General features: G+C 30.7%; 5 protein-coding genes across 5 annotated transcripts; 3 read left to right on the top strand and 2 right to left on the bottom strand.

Annotated features, from left to right (window-relative positions):
- Positions 1 to 407: 407 nt before the first annotated feature.
- Positions 408 to 1248, top strand: LOC135957714 (apoptosis regulatory protein Siva-like). The gene is made up of 3 exons (XM_065508507.1): positions 408 to 633; positions 687 to 999; positions 1076 to 1248. Exons 1-3 carry the CDS (start codon positions 453 to 455, stop codon positions 1128 to 1130), a joined length of 549 nt encoding a protein of 182 aa, XP_065364579.1. The 5' UTR covers positions 408 to 452; the 3' UTR covers positions 1131 to 1248.
- Positions 1249 to 3886: 2638 nt separating this feature from the next.
- Positions 3887 to 8886, bottom strand: LOC135957936 (uncharacterized). Its single transcript, XM_065508783.1, has 7 exons — positions 8785 to 8886; positions 6173 to 8722; positions 5302 to 5849; positions 4903 to 5241; positions 4705 to 4842; positions 4213 to 4638; positions 3887 to 4141 (listed from the first exon to the last, which is right to left on the bottom strand). The coding sequence occupies exons 1-7, from the start codon at positions 8798 to 8800 to the stop codon at positions 3980 to 3982; spliced, it is 4179 nt and encodes a 1392-aa protein (XP_065364855.1). The 5' UTR covers positions 8801 to 8886; the 3' UTR covers positions 3887 to 3979.
- A 667-nt stretch (positions 8887 to 9553) lies between these two features.
- Positions 9554 to 11159, top strand: Cdc10 (cyclin-dependent kinase 10). The gene is made up of 6 exons (XM_065507195.1): positions 9554 to 9711; positions 9774 to 9846; positions 9923 to 10097; positions 10158 to 10360; positions 10425 to 10871; positions 10969 to 11159. Exons 1-6 carry the CDS (start codon positions 9607 to 9609, stop codon positions 11130 to 11132), a joined length of 1167 nt encoding a protein of 388 aa, XP_065363267.1. The 5' UTR covers positions 9554 to 9606; the 3' UTR covers positions 11133 to 11159.
- A 1498-nt stretch (positions 11160 to 12657) lies between these two features.
- Positions 12658 to 20093, top strand: vret (vreteno). Its single transcript, XM_065507878.1, has 7 exons — positions 12658 to 13029; positions 13095 to 13463; positions 13890 to 14138; positions 14739 to 15669; positions 15731 to 15912; positions 15978 to 16177; positions 16251 to 20093. The coding sequence occupies exons 1-7, from the start codon at positions 12701 to 12703 to the stop codon at positions 16436 to 16438; spliced, it is 2448 nt and encodes an 815-aa protein (XP_065363950.1). The 5' UTR covers positions 12658 to 12700; the 3' UTR covers positions 16439 to 20093.
- LOC135957186 (ATP-binding cassette sub-family B member 10, mitochondrial) lies at positions 19901 to 22684 on the bottom strand. Its single transcript, XM_065507879.1, has 7 exons — positions 22223 to 22684; positions 21942 to 22151; positions 21681 to 21883; positions 21339 to 21620; positions 20754 to 21272; positions 20465 to 20689; positions 19901 to 20401 (listed from the first exon to the last, which is right to left on the bottom strand). The coding sequence occupies exons 1-7, from the start codon at positions 22542 to 22544 to the stop codon at positions 20132 to 20134; spliced, it is 2031 nt and encodes a 676-aa protein (XP_065363951.1). The 5' UTR covers positions 22545 to 22684; the 3' UTR covers positions 19901 to 20131.
- Positions 22685 to 24700: the final 2016 nt, after the last annotated feature.

Raw genomic sequence — 24700 nt, 5'->3', positions numbered from 1 at the left:
AGACCTATAGCTCAATATTGCGGAAATAAATTTTTATTGGGGCTAGAAGAAATCATGGACCGATTCTTATAATTTTCAACAGAGTTAGATCTTTTACAAAACATATTTGATTTGAAAACATAAAATATGAAGAAAAAAAAACGTACTATTTAAGAAATTATTTATAAATGTTATGAATTGAATCATTCAAATAAATATTTTAATTCTAAATTATAATTTTGGTGAATTACACTCAAATTGAATTAATTAATTTGAAGCTCTGATCTGATGAGTGATAATAGTGTAAAAAATTACTGAATCTACCACACCAATAAATTCCCTAAGTGTATTTAGTAAATTTGCATAAAGCACAGTAGATATTTTTGGTACTTTTAGTACACATGCAAATCATTACCCATTATTATCAACTACGTTGTTTACAAACAATTTTATTTTGTGTCCATCCAAATTTTATGTCTACACAAGAATTTAATACAAATTCCTATAAGCTTTTAAAGAATCAAGTCGAAATGCAGAGAGTTAGCCTTAAAAGAATGCGTTCCGAGGAATCGCCATACACTTTGCAGACCAAAATGCATGTTAATGAAAAAATCGTAGATTCTCACGATGAAAATAAAATGAAAGCAATACATGGTAGGTTTTAACATTGATATATAGGCACTTAATTATTACAATTTAAATTCCAGCCAAAACCACAAAGCTGTTATTCCAAGCGGCTCGCTCCATTAACAATAATAATAATATACAATCCATGAACAATAAAAATACTCCACTATCAAGATTGGTGGTGTTGTTTGGCAATGGCCAGATTGAAACGGCCAAAGGTGCCGAAGATATGGAGGAGGAATTTCTGTGGGTACGTCGCAAAGCTAAGTGTTGTGACCGCGACACATATGTACAAAGTGATTGCATTAATTGTCAAAAGCCATTGTGTGAGGAGTGCGGCTTTTCTTGCTCGGAGTGTGGAGAATTTATATGTAATGCTTGTGTTACTATATTGTAAGTATATACAAGAGCAATGTCAAATAGAGGTTAAATTTTAAATCATATATGCATTTCTTTTAACTAATTTTAGTGGTTCCGGTGATGCTGACCATCCCATTTGTGAAAAGTGTTCCCTATTTGCATAAGTTTGGCGACCATTAAAAAAGTACAAATTTAATTTATGTTATTTTCTTTTTAATTTACTTATGTATGAACTTATATTTAAAATGTCTTGGAATTTAAATAAATATTTAAGAAAAATAATTGCTGGTCAATTTATAAAAAAATTCAATTGTATACCTATATGTTTTTTATGTTGCTTAAAAGCTTAAGGTAATCTTTTTTCAAATCTGCAAATTTAATTTAACTAAATAAATAGTGTACACAGAAATGTATTGATTTTTGGTTTAATAGCATACACATTTAATTTTCTTATTTTTCTTTGGGTTTTAGGGAATACATAGTTTTCTTTTTACCTGTTATTGTTTTTGTCTAATTGGATGTTTCATTTAATTAGGTTGTCCTTCAATAAAAAGGTTATGTTACATTTTCCGTGTTAAATTTCCAAACTATTAACAATAGAAAATTATAGTTTCATATGTATGTTTGAGTAGTAAAAACTCCCAATTGAATGTGGAATTTTATAAATTCTCTGTGATGTTTAAGGAAGAAATTTGTATTTAAATAGGTATTCACTAAGAAATAATGTTGCAGTAAATTGTGCAGTATTTTTAACTGCTACAATAAACAAATAATTTCTCATTGTTATTGGTAGTCGAAAAGCGGCTACAGCCTTAGGCCGGCCGGAAGAGTTTTAATCTTTGTGGTATGACGAACACCGGCTTCGCATAGAATTGATTTCATGACTGCCGGAAAGATTTTAAACTCTGTGGGCGGATGGGTTTTAAAATCTGTGGTATGCCGAACACCGGCTATAATTAGTTTAGTTTTCTTAAATGTCCTATAACTCGGAATGTGAAAGTAAATATCGCCGCATGATACGTTATTTGAAGTCTTGTTAATAATATTATTATAAAAAATCTTACCTTTTATCTAAATTATCGGGATAAAACATAAAAATTTAAATTTTGACACTAATGTGTTCAACAAATTTTAAGATTTACATACATGTATGTATGTAAATCTTAATGTAAAAAGTATTTTAAAAAGCTAATAATCACGTACTTTATGACTAAATCGAACAAAAAACATTCACATCACACTACACTTTCTTAAAAACACAAAATAATGAAATGTTAAAATTAAATTTTAATAAATATTTCAGTTTAAACACTTTCATGACCAGAATAGTAAAAAAAACATGATAGCAATTCACAAGCGACCATTTACTAAAAAACCGCGCAAAAAACTAAATATTTTTAGTACAATCGTCATTGATGCATTTGCAATGCAAATACATGAATTGAGCGAGGAATGAACATGTGAAAAAAATAGCAAGATGGGATTTGATTTTAGAGTCTAAAATCAAATCCTATTTAGACCTATGGGAAAAATTTCTTAGAATTTTCCGTAAAATTCTATACGATTCAGCTATACGATGTATGTACATTAGACATGCCCTTAAAAATAGATTTGCTTTGGATGGGTCTTATTTTGTTCGTTACGGATAACTAGAACACGTGCCGGAAATCGATTGAAAGTTGTAAAATTGGGTAAATAATGGTACTTTTTCCGATATCTTAAAAAATTTCCCTATTTAAATACTGTTTTTAAACATTTTCAATAAACCTAAGCTTCTAGAGAAAATTATCCAAAACCGATTTTTTCATCTTTTTAAATTACACCGGTTTCGGTTTTTGTAAGACGGTTTTAATGAAATATACTTTCTAAAGCTCATTTTATGAAAAACTTTTTTACCACTTTTAAAAATATTGAATTATTTTATAGAAAACTGTAGCATTTGAAAATATTATTATAATATTATATTATAATAGAATTAAAAAATTATAATTTTCCGATGATTTAGTACACAATTCTTAACACATTTCCTATTAGCGTCCAGAAATAAAAATAAATTTAAGGAGACCTTTTTCATATTCAACAAAAATTTAATATAAACCTGTTTAACCGTTTTTTTCAAAATCACACTATTTCGGTTAAACCGGAAACCGATTTTTAAAATTTGCCGGTTTTTTGGACACTCTAGTAAATATGTATGTATATTATTGAAACAAATTTTATGGCAAAATTTTTTTAATTTTAAAATTAAAATTTTTTAATTTATTAGCGAAAAAAATTGTTTGGTGAAAATAAATTCGGGTTAATATATATTTTTCCCGATTATAGATGTTATAAACGTCGTTGAAAAAATCAAGGTTGTCCTGGTTCCTTATAACTCAGACATTTGTAGGCCACTTTCTCGGTTTTAAAAAGCAACCGAACCGGGTTTATAGCGGATATATTGATGTATGAATCATGTTATTTGCTGCTACGGAAAGTTTATTTTTACTGACAGAAGGGCATGGCTATATCGACACCAAATCTATAACGATCCAGAATATATACATATATGGGAACGCAAAGAAAAAATGTAGAAATTACAAACTTATATGTATATAATCTTGCTACTCATGGTGAAGGGCATAGAGAATTATACATAGAGACGAGACACTCCGATTTGTCAAACAAAAATACAACAAATAATATTTCTGATACAACAACAAAATACATTGTCTAGCATGTATTTTGTTGTTGCGAGAGATAGGTTTTTGACAACAGACTTAGGTTTTTGACAGTTCCGTCTCGTCTCTATGTTACCCTATGGTGAAGGGTATAAAAAGAATATGTTATGTTTTTTAAAGATAGGTTTAACTTCCTTTAATTATGAAAAAAATGTAAAAATCAAACTGCAAACAAAAACTAGAGAAATTAAAAAAACAAATTTTGTGCAACAAAAAATTTATTATTATACATAATTAAAATAAAAGACACATAAAATCTCATTCTCACGATCATTATTAAACACAATGTAAGTTTACACTTTGCCCTTGAATTTATGATATTTTTGATAATCCTTAACTAAGAGTTCATACAATTGACGACCAGCTTCATTGGAACAACGTAAAATAAATCTACCCACACGGTGATCACAAATACCCACCAATTCATAGCAAATATTCTCAATATGAGTTTTGATCTAAACAAGAAAATAAATAAAATTATATTAATAAAAATAGGTTATTTAAAAATGTACAATATTTAACTCACCTTATTGTATAAAGTAGTAGGTCTTTTATTAGCCACCATCAAATTAATAATGAATGTCAAAACAAATGGTGCCACCCTTTTAACACCCACTCTATGTTGACCAATTAAATGCATTAAAGCTTCCAGTTTCATAGCCAATTCCGACAAATCATCTATTTCGTTTGAGGGCAAAGCTGTGTCCTTTTGGCGCTCACTCTTATACCACACAATTGCCTGTAAAAGATCTTTAAAGATGTGCATGTACTGGGGAACACGATCCATCAGTAAAATATGACGATATTTTATAAGAGACGAGCAAACTTCGGTTATGGCCAGGTGAAGAGTGTGAAAAACTTTGAGATTTGTATCGCTTAGGCGGAACTTTTTAATGTTAATATCCATCAGAAATGATAAAATACTATCCATGGTATCGGTTGAAATAGGAATCTGTAAAACAATAAAATATGTTATGAAAATCTTCTCTTAACACTTAAATATGCAAATAACACTTACCATTTTATTATCAAGAATAGCTTGATGACAATTTAAAAGATTTACTATTAAATCATAATCATTAAAATGCTGTTGCTCATCTCTGGCCAAGCGTAAGGTGATATCAAACGTAATTTGTTTATATTGTTCATTGAAAATCTATGATAGAAAATTTGTTTCAAAATCTGTTGACATAAATTAATACAAAATAAAACTTACTGCTCCTTTTATAGTACTAAATGGACATTTGGCTATTAAAGTCAATAGTCTTAAGATGTTGGAGAAATTAGTTTCCTCTACATTGTTGGCTATAGTTTTAAGTACCAGCAATAAATCCTCATTGGTTTTATTGCCAATTATCATTTTTACCGCTAATTCTATGGTTTTAGTGCAAAGTTTTTGTTGCTCTGTTGAGGCTTTTTCTTTTAGATCCTCATTAATTTGGGACCAGTAGTGGGTTAAAACAAACTCTATTTCATCTTGATCTAAATGCAACAATTCACGATGATTTAAAGCCACTTGCATTAAACGTATAGCATGAGGATTGCGGTAATCCATCTGTGAATTTAAATTTATCAAATTATTAACTAATTTTAGCTTAAAAAACAGCTAACTTACCGAATGTCCTATATAAATTTTGCTAATACGTCTGAAATCTTCATCCACCTCAAGCTTAAACTCTTCGGTTTCCTTAGATTCCTCCGTGGCTTTGGTGGGTTCCTTTGGCTTGGCTGCTTTTGTTAAAATAGCCGAAGCATAGGGCCCAAAACCGGCCAAAGTTTTCTGCACAAATTTCTTGTCTTTTTTAGAGGTGCCATCGCTGGTCTCCGTAAAATGATTTTGTAGATAGTCAGAAAAGATTTTCAACAAGGCATCCAAGTGTTTGCGCATGTGTTTTGCACTTGGTCCGCTAAGTGAAGCTAGCGTTTCTATAGCCGCCAACAGTAGTTTACGTTGTTCTTCATTTATACCCGAAGATGACTGCGATTTACTGAGTAGATCAGTTAAACCTTGTAAAAATTGTTCTGTTCCTTTTTCTTCATTTTTAACGGTGGAAAAGAGGAACTCATAGAGTTCCCAGCAATTTTCAGCGGGTAATAGTTTGAGCAATAACGATGTTGGCAAGTATTTAAAGATTAACACTTGTTGACCAAAATGCAAAAGATCTGTAGGAAATTGTAATATTGATAAAATTTAAAACATATTTTTATTAAAAAAAAATTTAAAATTTTTCGTGAAAAAAAATGTGAAAAACTCAGCAATTTGTGGGCCGATTTTCTCGATTTTAAATGGCAACTTGAAAGTTTACTTAAACAGACAGGCGGACATGGCTATATCAATAACGATCCAGTATGAATGTAAAATATAGAAATAACGAACGGAATGACAAACTTATATACCCTTGCCACTTATGGTGAAGGCTATACAAATCGTATTATAAGTTACCATCATGTTGAAATATATATACACAATTGTAGAAATCACTTACCCTTCATAATCTCTAAAGTCTGCAGAGCTAATTCATCCTCTTGTGCCGCCTTCAAATCACGATATAAACACAAATGCAAAGCAAATATTATAGTTTTACGCTGGCGTCTCAATTGTCCCAACGGCAAGCGAGACAATATGTCCAAACTTATTTTGATATCCTCCACCGACAGTTTTTTAACTTTATATTCTTCTTTCGAACGACTGATAACGATATCAATCAATTCCTTAATTAATAATTCACTGGCTGTTATCTCAACACATTGACGTACCTTGTCAAAGTCACATGACAACGATTTCAGCAGCGAGTGCTTAGAGTTTAAGGATTTGCAAATGTTTTCATAAGCAGCCAAAGAAACAAATTCTAAAAGTTCCAAATCATCAAAGGTTAGGTGTAAAAGTTCAGGTTTGCCAATAAAATATTGAGCAATGGTTACTTTTTCCGATCTTTGAAGTTGATGTAAATACCATTTGGCCTGAGGGGTAATTAAAAGGGAATTTAAGATTTCCGTATCGGTGGATTTTAAACACAAACTTTCTTTGTTTGATGGCAACAGTAAAAGAGCTGCCTGGGATTTTTGCATTTTAAGACGATGTAACAAATGTTTACAGGAGGATTTGCCAAAATTCAAAACACGTTGCTGTATTAAGATCCATTCTTCGGGCGTAAGAAAGCTATGGAGATTTTCGACCGCCTGCACAGGATGGAGAGTCTCATGGTTACAGCCATCAGGACGATAGTAGGATAGAAGCAAATCAAAGTTTGAGGCAAAGTAAGCCAACTCTAAAAATGCGCTCATAGTACGTGGCTGATGCTCTTTTTCCAATAAAAATTGTCCAAATAATTTCAATATCTCTAAAGTAAACGCTCTTTGCTGTTGCAGTTCCAACAAAAATTTCTCAGATTGTTCGGCCAGTTTACAGCCAGCAAAGTACTGTGACAATAGAGCCGCCTGAAAATCTATTTGAAATAAAGAATTTTCATTTATTTCGTTGGTGCTTTTCAAAGATTCGATAAGTTCTTTTAAGGCAAACAATAAAGATTTCCATATGGTTAAAGATGGTTTCGAGACTAGACCCGTAATGATTTTAGAGAACGACAAACCCACAGGATTGCTGGGCCAAAAGTTTTGTAATTTTGAAAATGAAGCTGTAGCAGTTAGATTGCTATCATTTAATGTTTTGGTTAAGGTGGGTTTGAAAAAATCTTGAAATAATATCTTTAAATATTTTGAAAAGTCTTGAGCCATTTGCTCTGACGTATGGTTTTCTGACAACTTTTTTTTCTTCTTCTGTGGTGTCTCCAAATCCGATTTAGCTTTACGTTTTTTGCTTGTGCTTAGGTTGGTAGATTTTAAATGCTCATTCAAGGCCTTTAGGAGATTTGTAACAAACTTTTCGGCTCTGCTCAAACGTCTAAACATGTCCATTAACAACACCAAGTACTCTTCGAATAACTCCTGTTCCTCTTTCTCACCCGATTTGGGGGCCAAAATCATCCAAGCTGTAATTTCGAAAACATTTTGTTCCAATATTAACGGATTCAAACGCAAGGCAGCACACAGTAACATCAGCACCTCCTTTAAGTGTGAACCTTTTCTCATTTTTACAGCCTCAAAAATTTGTACACCCAAAAATTTAACAGCTGTCTGATGTTCGTTAACTTTAACATTTAAACCCACATCATGACGTCCCAACATCTCCATAACATAAGCGGCCACGGTTAATGATAAAGATGGATCCATATCACTGTCACAATTTTCGAAGAAATTCTTAAAGACATCATTTAGCAATAAATTAAGAAAACTTTCCACGCCTCTACGCTTAACTATAGCGCATTCGAGACTTAATAGTCTTACTGGCAAGGCTAATTTCAAAATACGGTTTATTATGTCTGTATCCTCCATTTCGACACACAACAGGCTTTCGATTTCTAAAAGCTCTTCAAAAAAATCTACTTTAAATGAACGCAACACCAACAAAACTTGTGCCAAGGGCTGCAAGGTTAATTCGGTGTATGCTTTTTCATATAACTCACTATCGCCACAGCGTTTTATGGTCTCTTTGAGAGCCTTGAGCACAGAGGCAAAAAATTCCGACTCAAATGTATTTAGAAATTGTTGATCACTTTGTTCCACAGTCAATAAATATTTTTCATAACTGCTGAAGATCATTCCATACACACGACATTGTAGTTCATAATTCATTCTGTATAAATCTTGTAACAACTCAAATTCCACTAAAAACTGCAGTAAATTACACCATTTTTTTGTATTGTCGGCTTTCTGTTGGGCCTGTTCCAATAACCATTCCACAAAATCTGCTTTAACTTGTTGCGTTATCAAACCTGGTTGAGCGCGTAGCTTAAGCAACTCTTTAAAATCATCCTCTAGTATTTGCTCATTAGTTAAATGTTCTTGTTCAGCTAGCCATTGCAATACCATTTCGTATTTCGACGTCAGGGTAAATTCCACGGACTGCCATGATTTTATGGCAAATTTAAGGTTTTCCTCGAATGATTTTTCTTTGCGTCTCAGCCATTTTGAAAATTCTGTAAAAATATCAAATGTTATTATAATGCTTTTGTAGGTGTATTATTTATCCCAAACTTACCTTCCTCCTGAGACATATTTCAGTTAAATTTTAGTATTTTTTTATTTAATTTTTTATGAAATTGGAAAAATTAACGTTTTCAGTTGTTCACTTGCATAAAATTGTAAACAAACTGCACGTGGAGTTGTTAGAGTGACCAGATGTGTTACATTAACTAGTAGAACAAAGTGATGCCAGATTAAAATGTTTTTTCTTTTGTATACATTTAGCCCCGACACCACGCGTAATAAGAAATAACGTATTTCAAGTACGTTTATGGAATCTACTGGATTCTACTAGAGATCTAAGAATATTAAAATTTCATTTTGTCCTTGTCTGATTGTTTGGTTATACAAGGATTTCCTTAAGCATTTGACAGACTTTTGGTTCGGTTTTGACATTACCTTAAACTAGCTTATGCATATTATAGTTGGGCCTTAAGAGAGAGCATTTTTACGTTTTTATGCTTATAATGACGAGATGTATCAACACAAAAATATAATTAAAATACAAGCTTTTGTCATAATCTTGATTTATACCCTTATCATTACTTATTTGATTAAAACCTAACAAAAATACTGCTCAATTTTAATTATGAAATTAAATTCGAAATTAATTTGAAATATGTATTACAAAAAATATAAACGCACATTTCTCAAATGAGAAAAAAAAACAATCTGGTAGTTTAACAGTAGCCATTTAGTACTAATTTTTAGTACATTTTCATTTACCAACACCACTGACAACAAATGTAAACAATTTGTTAAAATATGAGCAAAGGTTCTTTGAATTAATTATTTGCAAGCAGGAAAAGTTATAAAATTTATAATTTTCTTTTAAGAAATGAGTGAAATCAGACCAGCAGACCCTCAAGCGCCCGTAACCCGTAAAGGATTTCTCATATCTATAAAAACAGGTGACCCGACGGAAATAAAGGAAAGAGATGTGGTAAGAGCAACAATCAAATTTTAAATATAAATAATGTGATATTAATTCTAAAAACAATTTAGCACGGACGTTGTCGAGCAGTGACAGAATTTGAAAAATTGAATCGCATTGGTGAAGGCACATATGGCATCGTTTGTAAGTGTTGCTTTTTGATAATCAAGGATCAATAATCTTGTCTACCTCTTAATACTTCTGTTTTTATTTATTACAGATCGCGCCAGAGACACACGTTCCAATGAAATAGTGGCTTTAAAAAAGGTGCGTATGGATCAGGAAAAAGACGGTTTACCTGTAAGTGGTTTAAGAGAAATCACCATTTTGAAGACATGTAAACATGAAAATATTGTCAATTTAGTCGATGTGGTGGTAGGCAAGAGTTTGGAAAGGTATGTTGTGTATTTATGCACTGTGTTTTACGGCTTTGTTGATTAAAAACTTGGTTTCAGTATTTTCTTAGTTATGGAATATTGTGAACAAGATTTAGCTTCTCTCTTGGATAATATGTCTCAGCCATTCTCAGAATCGGAAGTAAAATGCATAATTTTACAGGTTTTGCAAGGTCTTAAATATATGCATTCCCGTTACATTATACATCGCGACTTGAAGGTATCGAATTTATTAATGACAGACAAGGGATGTGTTAAAATAGGTAAGATATATTCATAATTTTATAACATATTAACTATTTACATACATATATACAATTTATCTAGCTGATTTTGGTTTGGCACGCTTATTTGGCTTGCCATCAGGTCCTATGACTCCTCAGGTCGTTACATTATGGTATCGTTCGCCAGAACTTTTATTAGGCTCAACCACACAAACAACAGCCGTTGACATGTGGGCGGTTGGTTGTATATTGGGTGAACTGCTCTCACATAAACCTTTGCTACCCGGCAATACCGAAATAGCTCAACTTGAGCTGATCATCGACTTGTTGGGTACTCCCTCAGAAGCCATTTGGCCAGATTTAGCCAAAATGCCGGCTTTACAAAATTTCAGTTTAAAACAGCACCCTTACAACAATTTAAAAGTGAAATTCCAGTATCTATCGGCGGCAGGTTTGAGATTGCTTAATTTTATGTTCATGTATGATCCCAAGAAAAGAGCCACAGCTGAGGAGTGTTTACATAGCAGTTATTTCAAGGAACCACCATTGCGTAAGTAATAAATATTTATTACAATGGTATTATCAATTACCGTACTTACACTACTTTCATTATAAATAATCTGTTTTATTATTTAATAATTTTAAAGCATGCGATCCTAAATTGATGCCCACATTTCCACAACATCGTAACATGCAGGGTAGCCATAATAAATTGGCAGTTGGCAGTCATCTTCATAGTCAATCTGTGCCTGAATTACCCGCTATATCTGATTTATTAGGTAGTTTATTGAAAAAAAGAAGAGCTGAATAAAAATAATAAAATAAGAAATTAATGAAATGATTTGATGTAAAAGTAATTTCTTCTGAGTAATGAAATGTAAAATTGCTGGACAGTTATCTCTTAGTTTCGGCTGTGCCGAATCTTATATATCATTCACCAAAGTATACTTTTGATAAAACGTAAAAAAATATGAGCAATTAAAAACGATTAATTTAATTTCCATAATCCCAGCATATTTATTATATTTTTTTCTATAAATCTCCTTTATAAATCTTAAATAGTAAAGTTAACAAGTAAGAGAGCTATATTCGTATATACCCTTCACCAAATTATACTTCAAAATACAAATTTTAAATATTTTTAGGTAAACAAAATTAATTTTTTTTTCAAAGTTGTTTTTTAATTTTTTTTTAAAAAAAAATTTCGAATTGTTTTATTAAATTTTTTTTTTAATTAGGAAAAAAAACTTTGAAAAAAAATATTATTTCCGATTTTACCCATTGTAGGTCCAAATTACTATGGTCTTATATACGTTGTTGCAAAGGTCTTTGCGATATCTATCATTAGATATCCATATTGTCTATGGTTTCCTTATATCTCAGCCATTTGTGGACCGATTTTCTCGATTTTAAATAGCAACCGAGCCAGAAGAATTCTGGAGATATTGATGTATGAATCGTGTATGTTAGTTATTTGGGGCTTTTAAAGTTGATTTCAACAGACAGACAGATGGACATGGCTTAATCGACTCCGCTATCTATAAAGATCCAGAATGTATATACATACTTTATAGGGTTGGAAAATTATACTGTGGAAATTACAAACGGAATGACGAACTTGTATATCGATGGCTTAATATAAAAAAGGCGTAACTCGATTTTTAGTTATTTTACAGGAGGAGGAAAAAACTTAATAAAATCCATAAAATTTTAGACACAAAAAAAGTTTTAATGCAATATTTAATAAGAAGAGACATAGCATTTTATTTCTCATTTAATATATTTTTTTTTTTTATTTGAATGAAGTCATTTAATATAAACTTTTTTTATTGATATTTTTGAAAAAAAATTTTGTTACGCCTTTTTTATATTAAGCCTTCTCACGAAATTGAAGGGTATAATAAAATATACAAATTAAATAAATTTACGGATATTCGTTTATTTATTATCTATAAGCTATAATCGTTAATATTAAAATTTATTACATATTTTAGTAACAATCTGGCAGCTTTTACAACTGAACATACTTCAATTATTTTACTATCGATAAGTTATCGTTAAATTTCCTTCCCCAGCCAGCGCGGTATTTGAAATTTGCATCACTATTTCATAATTTTAACAATAATTAAAATAACTTATAAATATCTAAATCATACTACCAAATTCTATGAGGACCCGTCCACAATCGTTAATAGGTTTGGTATAAAGCCCACTTCATAATTGGCTGTGGTATCATGCTGTTGAGGAGTTTTGGCTATAAAAAAACGTTAACTGGGGATGAGGACTGAAAAAATACTGACAACACTGGCCTATTGTTTTATTAACTGCAGTTTGTCTAATCGAAAAAAATAAAAACTAAACAAAAAAAAAGAACGCATTATGAGTGTCGAAGAACTAAATCACAAATTTGATAAATGGAATCCTATGGAAAATGATTATAAAAACACCAAATTCAACCAGTATGTTTCTGGCCCAGGAGCAGAACTCGATGCTGAATTACAGCCGGGACAGCAGGCTTTACAAAGTGGCAAACGCAACAATGCAGACAAAAAAGACGACCAGGCCTTTCCCACTTTGGTGTTTAGAAACTTGCCGGCGGACATGACAAAGACAGCCATGCACAATATTTGCTCAAAACATGGTAAAGTTAGAACAGTCAGAGACAGCACTAAGAATGATTATTATTTTGTGGAATTAGCTACAGTGGCGTAAGTTTCATTTTATTTAAATATTTTTCGCTTTGGTTAATGTGCTACTAAAATTTTTATTTAAGCGACATGGAAGCGGTTTTTCGTGCATTGGAGCACAATAACTATGGTTTTCAAATATTGGTTGGCAAAAATAAGAATAAAAAGTCATCAGATATGGAGAGAAACAAAATTAATCGAAATTTAGCACCGGTACCTCCACTTAGCACTGGCATTGATTATCAAAATCGAAGCTATCGTACATCCAACAAACAACACCCTCGTCCCCACGTCAAGGAAGATTCTGTATTACATACCAACAATGCAACTACAGTTGACAGCGGTCTTCCGTTAAAGCTTTTAGTGGACGATGCACATAGCTTGGAGCGCCAGGGTCTCTATAAAATGTCCAATGATAAGAAATTTAATTATCGCAATGGTCGTTCCTATGTAAAGTAAGTGCTGATGTTTTTGATGTGTAAATTTAGTTAAATGGGTACTTCCCCAAAAATATATTTATATGAATTCGTGCTGGCAAAATATTGGGTAACGAGTAATGTATGTATATGTATTTTTTTGGTAATCGACATAAAAATCAATAACAGAGTTGTATTTTTAAAATATGAATTCAATTTATTTATTGTGAATTAATATTAAATAAGGAATATTTCTTTTTGATAATTTTTCACCAATTTATTTTCACCATTTTTTTTTTAAATTAAAAAAACAATTTAAAAAAAAAATTTCTTTCATAAATTTTTTTTAAAAATATGTACAAAATTTTGAAAAATATCTTTTTTTTTAAATTTTGTATTTTCAGCACAGCCGAATATAGCTCTCTTACTTGTTTTTACTTATTCTTATTTTTCTTTATTTTAAAGCATGCCGGAGAAAACCAAGAAATTTATCGATAAAAAACATTCCGAATCGTCTGGTACTTACAATGGCTCTGCAAACAAATTCATGCATAAACCAGAACAAGGTGGTCTAATGCCGAAGGATTTTGCTAAATGTTCTGTTTGTTTTTACGCGTGTGATAATGTCTGTGCTCGGTGCTCTCAACACTACTGCAGTACTGAATGTCAGTTAAGTGATTGGCCCCAGCATCGTTATATTTGTGGTAAACCCAAGTAAGTATACACTAAAAACCGATTTTTCTCTAAACAATTTTTTTTTTCTTCTAAAAACAGTTTTTTCACTAAAAGCCATTTTTTTCATTTAAAAATTATTTTTTTTACTAAAAACCCAATTTTTAACTAAGAAAACCGATTTTAACTAAGAAACAAATAAATCGTTTTTCGCTAAAATCACGTTTTTTTTCATTCTTTCACTAAGAAACCGAATTTCTCTTTGAAACCGTTTTTCACTATGAAACCGTTTAGTTCATAATAAAACATATTTTCACATAAAAATTTAAAAAAAACTTTTTTCTCTAAACAAAATATTTTTTCACTAAGAACAGTTTTTTTTATTAAAAAAAACTTTTTTTACACTTTTACTTTACATAAGAAAAAAAAATCAACAAAAAATTAATTTGCTTTTTAAATGTTTTTTTTTTTGTAAATTTTTACAAAGAATTCAGAAACCATTTTTAAACTAAGAAACAGAGTTTTCTTTAAAAAACCATTTATTCACTATTAAAACGATTTTACTAAAACACCAATTTTTTACAACAAAACTTAAATTTAATTTATTTACTTTTACTTAAAAACATATAAATTCATTTAAAGACATCTGCAAAAAACACCACCACCTAAAAAGCAAAAGCAATTTGACAAAAAGTCTCTAGAAAGTTCCAAGGAAACAAACAAAGAAGCTCTCAGATCTACTGAAGAGAAATCAAAGAAAGGCAACGAAACAAATCCGCAAAAACAACTCCCGACTTGTTCAAAAAGTCCTACAACAAAGCATAAACAACCAATCGCAACCGCAATGGAACTCCCAAGTTGCTCAACAAATTCTGCAACTTCTGTCAGAAAACAGCCTAAAACCATAGAACAACAACGTACGACTACATCAACTACATCTGCAAATGTTTCCAAAATTCCACCAGCAACTAATAATGATCAGGAAAATATGCCTCGTAGTGGCAATATAGTTACCATAACAGCAATTTCCAAAACCAATGTTGTTTTCATACGTTCCAAAACCTATGATGCTAATTTAAGTTATTTCAATACCATAGATTCTTTACAAGCAATTGGCAAAATGTTGCCACCTTTAAAAGCTATGCCTCAGTGTGGTAATATGGTAATTGCTAAATTTGAGAATCAATTCAATCGTGCATTGGTTCTGCAAGTTATTAATCCCGAAAAAATTTTAATTATCTTTGTGGACTATGGTAATTTGGAGCAAATGACATTGGATGATTTGTTTGAAGCTCCCGAGGAGTTTGTTGCAAAACCACGTCATGCCATACCGGTTCTACTAAAAGATGTTCCCGATCTGCACATGACTCAAGAAATACGCAAATTCATGTACACCTATTTGCACAATATCAATGTGGAGATACGTTACAAAGCAGAAGATTTTCGCGAAGAAAATAAAATTTTTGCCGTAGAACTAATTGATGAAAGTACCCAGCAAAATTTAAATAAAATGATTGTAAAGCTATCGAAACCCACAGAACCGCAAAATACAAATGAAATATGTAATCGTGGTGTAAGTTAGAATTTGTAATAAAATAATTTATGATATTATTATTAGTTTGTCTAATTTCTAGTATTTGGAACAAAAAGTGTTACCCAGTGGTGATAATGTGGAATTTTATATAATGGACAATTCGTTAATGAGTTCTGGCTGTATATCGTGCACCATCAAACCGTATGTTATAGAAATACAAAAATTCCAAAAAGAATTACAGTCTTATGCTGAATCTATAACCAAAGAGGCTTATACGCCAAGGTAATTTGTGGGTTTGTAGGTTATAAATTAAAGAAAATATAACATTTTTTTATTTTAAAATTTAGAGTTGATGAACTTTGTATTGCCCGCTACAGTTTAGATGGTTTATGGTATCGTGGTGTTTGTTTAGAGGCTGTCGGTGATGGTCATCCCTCTATACACTTCATAGATTATGGCAATATAACCATAGTACCCATTGAAGACATACGTCGTTATCCACGTCAATTTACCTATCCCATTTATACAGCCGATTGTGAAATTAAAGGTAATGAAGCATTATTTAAATTTGTATACATTTGAAACGAAATTCCTAATGATGTGTCTGTCATTTACTTTAGGCTTGCCTCATGATTGCGATGATAAACTTGTGGCCAAACTTGAGCTGTTAATTCCAAACAATGATGTTATTAAATGCGAAAATGTTACCGCTTTCGAGGGGGAAAATTTCTATGTTATTTCCCTGCCTAATGTTATCAGAGATCTAATTGCTTGTGGTATTCTTAAAAATGACCAACATATAATGTAAGCAGCATAAAGTAGACTACATACCCTCATTTTTAAATTTATAAAAGGTTTATAAAACAAAATTTCCGATTATAAATAAGAGACTATAGAGACGAGACACATTTCATAAAATCAACTTAAAAGCCTTTGCACATACGTGAATTACAATAACAAAATAATATATATTTTTGTACTAACATATTCTCATACCTTAGACTTTTGTCAACATACTCAGGTTTTTGACAATTAACATTCGTCTCTATCCACTGTGGTTCCAATCCCCAAATCTAGCTGGACAAAATTCTAAAAATGTGTGTCTTCAGAATAAAGAGTAATATATTTTTTATAATAGCTTACAACTCGCTCTCAAACATTGAAAAATAGTGTTTTAATTGCTCTTTTGGTTTTCATGAGAGAAGAGAACAAATCTTCGTTCATATTTCTAACAAATTTATGCCTAACTTATAGTTCATTTGTTTTAGCCAGAGCTTCGAAAAAATTCAATTTGAGCTTAATTCTCTAAAATCTTAATTCAGAATTAACAAAAAATTTCAGTCATTCCATAATTCCTATAAAACTCGATGATTAAATTTTAATATTTGTTAATTCAATTCTAATTCAAATAGAGAATGAAAATATTTGTCTTTATTTTGTTTTGCTTTTAATCATTTATATGGATTTTATTTTTGATTTATATCTGGATTACTAAGTCATTAAAAGACGTTAAAAATTAAAAAAAAAATTCAGTACCAAAAAATTTAAAATTACACTCTGTTTTTTTACACTTTTACACAACAACCACAAGAAAAAAAAAATTATTTTTTTTTTGTGGAATTTGTTCCAAGTGTTAAAAAAATCAGAGTGAAATAATAACCTTAATATTTTTTTTTTACAATTAAATAAAAATTTAAAAAAAATATTTTTCAATTAAATTTTGTTTACCTAAATTAATTAAAATGAGCTTTAAAGTATAATTTGGTGTATGGTATACAAGATTCAGCACAGCAGAATATAGCTCTCTTACTTGTTTAATTTAGAAATTATTTATATCTAGACCGTACAGTAAATTGAAAAATACGTAACATAGAGCTTTTTTAAAAATACATATCGAGGGTTTATATTCAAATAGTGCTATTAGCAAAATCAATATTTTACAGGAGAGCGAAAAAACTGTTTTTTTCTAAAATTTATTTTACAATTTTATTTAAAAACTACGTCTAAATCCTACATATGTTAATGTTTTTTTAATTCCTGATATTCGCGCTTATATGTTAGATAGCAGTTTATACAAGTTGATATTAAGATACATGTTAAAAGAATTTGAAATAATTTTTAATTAATTTTATATTAAACCATTTTCCAATGCAACAAACAATTAATCTTTACCCGCATGTTTTAAATTATCATAAAAATAATGATATTCTTTCAATTCTTGTAAATACTTCCAATTGTTTAGTTGAATAGGACATAGTTCTACATACGTGAAGAAGTTCGTGGTTTTTAGAAAGTTTATACATAAAACTAATCTGCTTTCGAGAATTTTCCACAGAATTTCTTTTTGTGGGAAGCTGTCTACGTGGGTCTTTAAAAAAAAACTTGCTGACTTTCTCAGAACGTTTCAAATGTAGGTTTGAATAGTGTATAAGCATATACACCATTATTATAATAATAAGAATCTACATAACTGATTCTATATGTGGTCAAAATTTGGTGAAATTCTACTTTCACAAAGTGGGTCAAAACATCAATTGAAATATTACTTTTGTTCTAGATGTCTACTAACACAAAAAAATATATAAAAATTAAATGGCCCATGTTTGTAATTCCATCACGTGAGAACGTCTGGAAAGATTTGGCTGATTTTTTTATTCGATTCGAAATTTTCAGGAGATGATTTGTAAAGAAAAAAATTAAAAAATTCGAAAATTTTAATTTTTAGGAGCCTATTATGAACTAAATTCGATTTTCGACTGTAGTTTGGTATTATGGCGCACATTCGTTGCTTACAACCTTAGACCTGGTATTTGGTCCACCAAAAACAAATATAAAAAAAGAAATACTTACATTTTCAACAATTTTTTTTAATTTTATTTGCAGTGTCGAAAGCAAAATTGTGTTCGTTGAAAAACTCGATGCACAACGAAATTTTCGACAGCAATGCCAACTTATAATACGAATTTTACATTCGATAGTCCATATTCGATAGACAACGAATATCGTTTGTCGGCCTTAATATATTGCCTTCTTTTCACTTCTCACTTTTTCATAATAAAATACATTTTTGGAAACTTGAAGAACTAACATTAGTAAATAGCTACCTGGTCATGTAGTTTTTTATTAAAAACTACTTTTATTATTTTATACACAAATATTTGTTATGTAGATAGCACTTTTTTTACTAACAAAATAACTTGTGTGCTAGATACATAGAGAATAGACATAGAGCGGAAACTCTCCTGTCAAAGACCTAATTCAATTTCAAAAACCTAAGTGGTGAGAATGTATTAGTAGAAAAATTTATGTGAAAACAAAAACAACACTCATATGTGTGATTATTTTGAGTAACTTTATTGTTTGAGTTTTTTTCTAGTTTCCGCTCTATGTTTCTCTATAGCTAGATAGCACAATACAAATTTTATGAAAAAAAGCATTGGAAAAATTTAATAAGCCCTCGATATAGAAAAGCCTCTAAATAAATTTGTCCAGCTAGATTTGAATTTGGAACCACTGTGCTTATCTTACGCTATGGTAAGATTTTTATTATATTTTGGTTAAACAATTCTAAATTTTTACTAAATTACTATTTTTATACCTGAAATACAATCATAAGAAACTATTTTATAAATTAACCAATTTTTATAAATTTGTCATAAAATATTTAAAATTATATCGTCTTACCCCCATTAACACGAAGCCTGGTTATGCCTTAACTAATAGTTATACTGTCGGTTAAAATTATTTTTGTATGAAAACTGTCAGTATAACTATTAATTTGCCTTCGTGTTACTTGGGGTTAAAATATCAAAATGTTTCTACTTTTAATATACTACATATACAGTGCACTCGCGATAATATGAACACCCCAAAATGTGAACACTTTTTACTTCCATGGGCTACTCTAAAATATGAACTTACTGTGCAAAAGCTTTGAAATATGAAAAGCTTATTTTTCCTTTTTAACGTATTTTATCTATCTACACAGATTTGAAATCTAAATCAACAGGGAAGTGGCTAAATTCTAATTCAACAGCATAATAATTTGGGGATTTCCCTAGCTGTAGATGGGAATTAGATGCCATTCGCAAATACAAAACAATCTTGCAAAAGTGAACTGGCCTGGTTTTAATTAGTTCATATTAGCGCGAGTGCACGTAGTTACACTTATTGAAATCTTAAGAAACTTACTTTGACTTTGACTGTAACTATTGATAATTTTTTCTCTTAAAATCTTAATTTTAAACTTTCTTATAAACTTGTTAATAAATAATTTTATTTCAAAATTTATTTTCTTATTTTCTCTTTATTAACAACAAAATTAACAACCATTTTGCTGCATGTTAAAATTAATTGTATAACAATAAACCTTTAAAACTTGTGTACCTTTTCAAAAAAATAAAACAAAAAAATTTCTATAACATAAATAAACTTAAAAACAATTGGCTAATGTAAAAAAACAAGTTGTCAACTAAAACATTAGTTTCATATTATAAAGTCATCAAGAGTTCATAAGAAACGCTTGTTTCTTAACCAATTCCTTAAACGTACTAGTCTCACGTCCTATTAACTCCTCATAGCGTCCCTGTTCGACGATTTGTCCATTGTCGAGTACCGCTATGGAATCAGCGTTACGTATGGTGGATAAACGATGAGCTATAGTGAGACAAGTTCTTCCTTTCGCTAATTGTTCGAGAGCGTTTTGTACTAGTTCTTCGGAAACGGAATCTAATGCGCTGGTCGCCTCATCCAATATGAGAATGGTGGGATTCTGTGGGAAAAAATTAAAAAAGGTTTGTCAATAAAATAAATAAAGACGTTTCCAACGATGTACCTTTATTAAAGCTCTAGCAATGGCTACTCTTTGTTTCTGGCCACCACTTAACATCATGCCTCTTTGGCCCACCATTGTATTGAGACCTTGAGGTAGTTGAGAAGTGAATTCATCAACATGAGCTTTACGCACAATTTCTTCAAATTCCGAATCACTTATCGTCTGACCCTCATTCAAACCATATAAAATATTGTCTCTTATTGTGCCAGAAAATAACACAGGTTCCTATTAAAAAAAATAAATAATTTGTACAAATACAAATTTCATAGAAATATTCAATTTTACTCACCTGACTCACAGCACCTATATGATTTCTTAACCAGGCCGGACTTAAATCTCTCAAATCCACCTGATCCAATAGAATTCTGCCTTGTAAAGGATCGTATAGTCTCAATAACAGGGTAGCTATGGTGGTTTTACCCGAACCACTACGCCCCACTATAGCTGTTGTCTGTCCCGGTTTTAAAGTTAAATTAAAATTGTCTAAAACTACATTATCCGCCCGGGCCGGAAAATTAAAGTTAACATTATCGAATACAACTTCACCGCGCGGTTTTGTCTCCGGCAATATGCCAACATTTAAAGGAATAGTATATTTACGATCAAATATTTCCCAAATACGTTGAGCCGAGCCTACACCTTTATTTAATTCTGTGTAGAAATTGGACAGACCATTAATGGAGATGGCCGAATAGCCAGCATATAATATGAATGAGGTTAAAGCACCAATAGTTAAGGCATCTTGCACTACCAAAGTGCCGCCATAATATAACACCGAAACAATGATTATATTGCCCGACATGCCCGTCTGCAGTCAACAAAATTTTATTTAAATATAAATAAGAAATGGTTTCAATATAAAATGAAAACTTACCACACCAAAGAATAAAGCCTTGGCCATTACTTCTTTGTAGCCAATATTTAAAGCCTGTGTTAACAGATTATCGTATGATTTACATTCCTGTTCCTCCTTTGTAAATGTTTTCACGGTTTTAACATTGCCCAGGCGTTCCTCAGCCGATTTGGATATATCGGCCAATTTGTCCAACAATTGTCGGGTTATTGTGCGCACATAGCGACCATATATTACAGCTACCCCTGCCACACAAGGCACCACACAGGTGCTTATCATAGCTAATTGGGGTGATGTGTAAATCTAAAATTAAAGCAATATTTTCAACTAACTGAATATTTTATTTTTTTCGCATTTCTTTACCATCATTGTTGTGCCAGCCAAAACCATTACAGTTGAACGTAAACCATCCGATAGATTTTGACTCAAAGAGTTACCCACCAAATAAGTGTCGGTAGCCAAACGATTAACCAACTCACCAGTGCCTTTTTTATCAAACCAGCCCACTTCTTGATGCAACATACATCTATACAGATTGGAACGTAAATTACGCACAATACGTAAAGCTAAAATAAAAAACAGACCTTAAAACAGCATTCCCTAAATATTTACCAAAAAACTTACAGGCACTGTTGAACAAATAAACTCTGCCAAAATTTGCCAAACCGCCTACCACAAATATGCCCAATAGAATTCCAGAAAAATGTTTTAGTCTATCTAAAGCTTCTTCGCCATCAGCTCCCTCTTTTTTAAATATAATATCCAAAATTTTACCCAATGCAAAGGGTACACTCATGGTTATAGTTGAGGAGATAACCAGACAACCAATGGCAGCTAGAATACACAAAATATATATTAATTTTTACTTCAATTAAGCCATACTATTTTCCAAATAATCATTCTACCTGCTAAAACTAATTTTTCTGATTTCGCCAAACTCATTAAACGCATAATATCACTTCTCTTTAGCTTAACTTTGGGAGACTTTGCCTTTCTTAGCTCTGGCGCCGTATTTTTTAATCTTACTAACCACACATTTTGTCTGATAAGTGGTGTGGTCAATAGTTGACCCCTTGCCTTAATGTTTGTATGGAGTTTCCCTGATATATTATTATTGTGCCTTATCGTAAAAGATCTCCATTGCTGATGTTGTCCATAACCACTTGTTGTGTATTTGATGGTGGGTCTAGTCAAACGTGTACACTTTCCCAAACACTGCAGTAGCATTATGATTTTTTAAATTCAGCTAATCCGTTTTTAACACAAACATTAATAAAGTTCATTCAAAAGTTTGGGATTTTTAGTTAAAAACACTATTTTATATTTCCTAATACTACGAGCAAAAAATAATTATGAAAGTATCATTACGAAAGTGTAGGAAAAACAACAGAAAGCAAAAATGAATGACATGTCAAAAACAGCTGATGTAAAAACTTGGCAGTACTTTTTAGAAATGTACTAAAAAATGGCGGAAGTGATAAATTTTGCAAAATTAAGACCGTTAGAATTAATGTAACGGCAATTTTTCGAAATGGTTTGCAACAATTTATTTATAATTTCTTTTTCCCAAATATTTCAGTTCACAAAAGGATTTTTAGTTTATTCCGTATCAAAAAAAAAAAACTTTTTCTCGCAGTTAGTTTCAGATTAAAGAACAAAAGTGTTGGTAAATTTTCGTTTTAGTTAAGTTTTCGAAAATTTTAAAAACTTGCAAAGCAAAAATATTCAAGAGTTACATTATTTCGAAAATTATAATTATGTATAAAATACATATATAAAACATACTTTCTATCGAGCGTTTTCAAAAACGAATATATATTCTTGAAATTGATGTTCTGAAAGACCCGTTTTACATTAGGCAATTTAGTTGCGCAAGTCTGTTTTTCATTTTGAATAATAAAAATGAAAGAACAAACCAACTAGCCGAATACAAGCAAATTTGTACTCAAATTTTAAACATTTTCTTCTTCTTAATCCGTCCTTACCTCTGATATCTACAAAAATTGCGCAAGAGACGTGCGCTACTAATTGCCTATTGTAACACGTTTGTTTACTCGATAGTAAAACGAGTAAATATGTGGTTTCGATTTACAGAATTCCAAAATATGTAAATTCATTTTAAAACATAAACGTTACTTGGATTCAGTTTACAAAAAAGAGGTTTAGTTTATAATTTGTAATATTTTTGTTATATTTAATTAAATTAATATTAATACTTTAAAATATAGCTATTTTTTTGTAATTTATTCGAAACAACAAAATCTAACGATAATTTAGGTTAAACGACGTTTAAATCTCTTTTTAAACTATTTAATTTTTGACGTGTGTTTTTTGCAACTCTAATCCTTGATTACTACTCTTTTTCAGTTTTCCTTTTATTAGTCATTTCTTTATTTTAAAGTAACAAGTGCATCGATTTGCTTCGTTGAAAAAAATTATAAACTTGTTGTGCCATTTAAATAAATGTAATAAAAGTGTTAATAAATGTTTGTAGAGTAATAATATTTAGGAAAAAACCACAGGAATAAACGATTTTGTTATTAAAATTGCATTAAAAATAAGCAATCGTACGCTCACAATTACGTAATAGTTTAACATGCTCTCTCTGCATTTTTAGCTCTCTTCTTATTTTGCATTGTTTTGTTTATGTTTTTTGCGGTCATTGTCTTATTGGATTGCTAAATGCAACACGTGTGTGTAAAAATTTATAGAAAAGCTGTGATATAAAATGAAATGTGATAAAATAATTATTCTTAAATGTTTATGAACAAAATGTCTAAAATATTTTACTAAAGTAACAAGAAATATAATGAAGAAAATCGTTTTCGTGGCGGTAGTGAATTACTCGTAGTGTCGTAATGAAAGTGAGTACGGTTTGATTAAAGTGTATGTATAATTTAAGTCAAGACCCTGGTAAATTTACATATATGCGGCTAAACTCTTGCCAGTTAGCAAGGTAAGTCACTGTTTTTATAATTTCCAACAACGAAATAACATGTATTAGAGATTATTGATTACACACAAATCTTTTTTGGCCTCAAAATTGGAAAATTCTCAAATTTATTTAAATACGTATACAGCCCAATTATGAATAAAAATTCCCCGGGAGTTTTTTATCTTTTCCCATTTTTCCTATTGAAATTCAATGTTAAAAATAAGAAAAGGGAAAAAACAACGGGGAATTTTTCAGCTCAATCATTCATGAAAAAGTTTTTTCCCTTTTCCCATTTTTAACATTGAATTTGGAAAAATGGGAAAAGGGAAAAAACTCCCGCGGATTTTTCATTCATGATTGGGCTGTTTATTCATAAATGGGCTTTATCAGTATCTATCATACATCTTATTCTTAACAAAATGTTAATACATACTAACGTACTGCTAAA

The sequence above is a fragment of the Calliphora vicina genome, chromosome 4 (assembly GCF_958450345.1).
Source record: "Calliphora vicina chromosome 4, idCalVici1.1, whole genome shotgun sequence".
Classification (NCBI taxonomy): domain Eukaryota; kingdom Metazoa; phylum Arthropoda; class Insecta; order Diptera; family Calliphoridae; genus Calliphora; species Calliphora vicina.
This window is presented reverse-complemented; position numbering and strand designations above follow the sequence as displayed.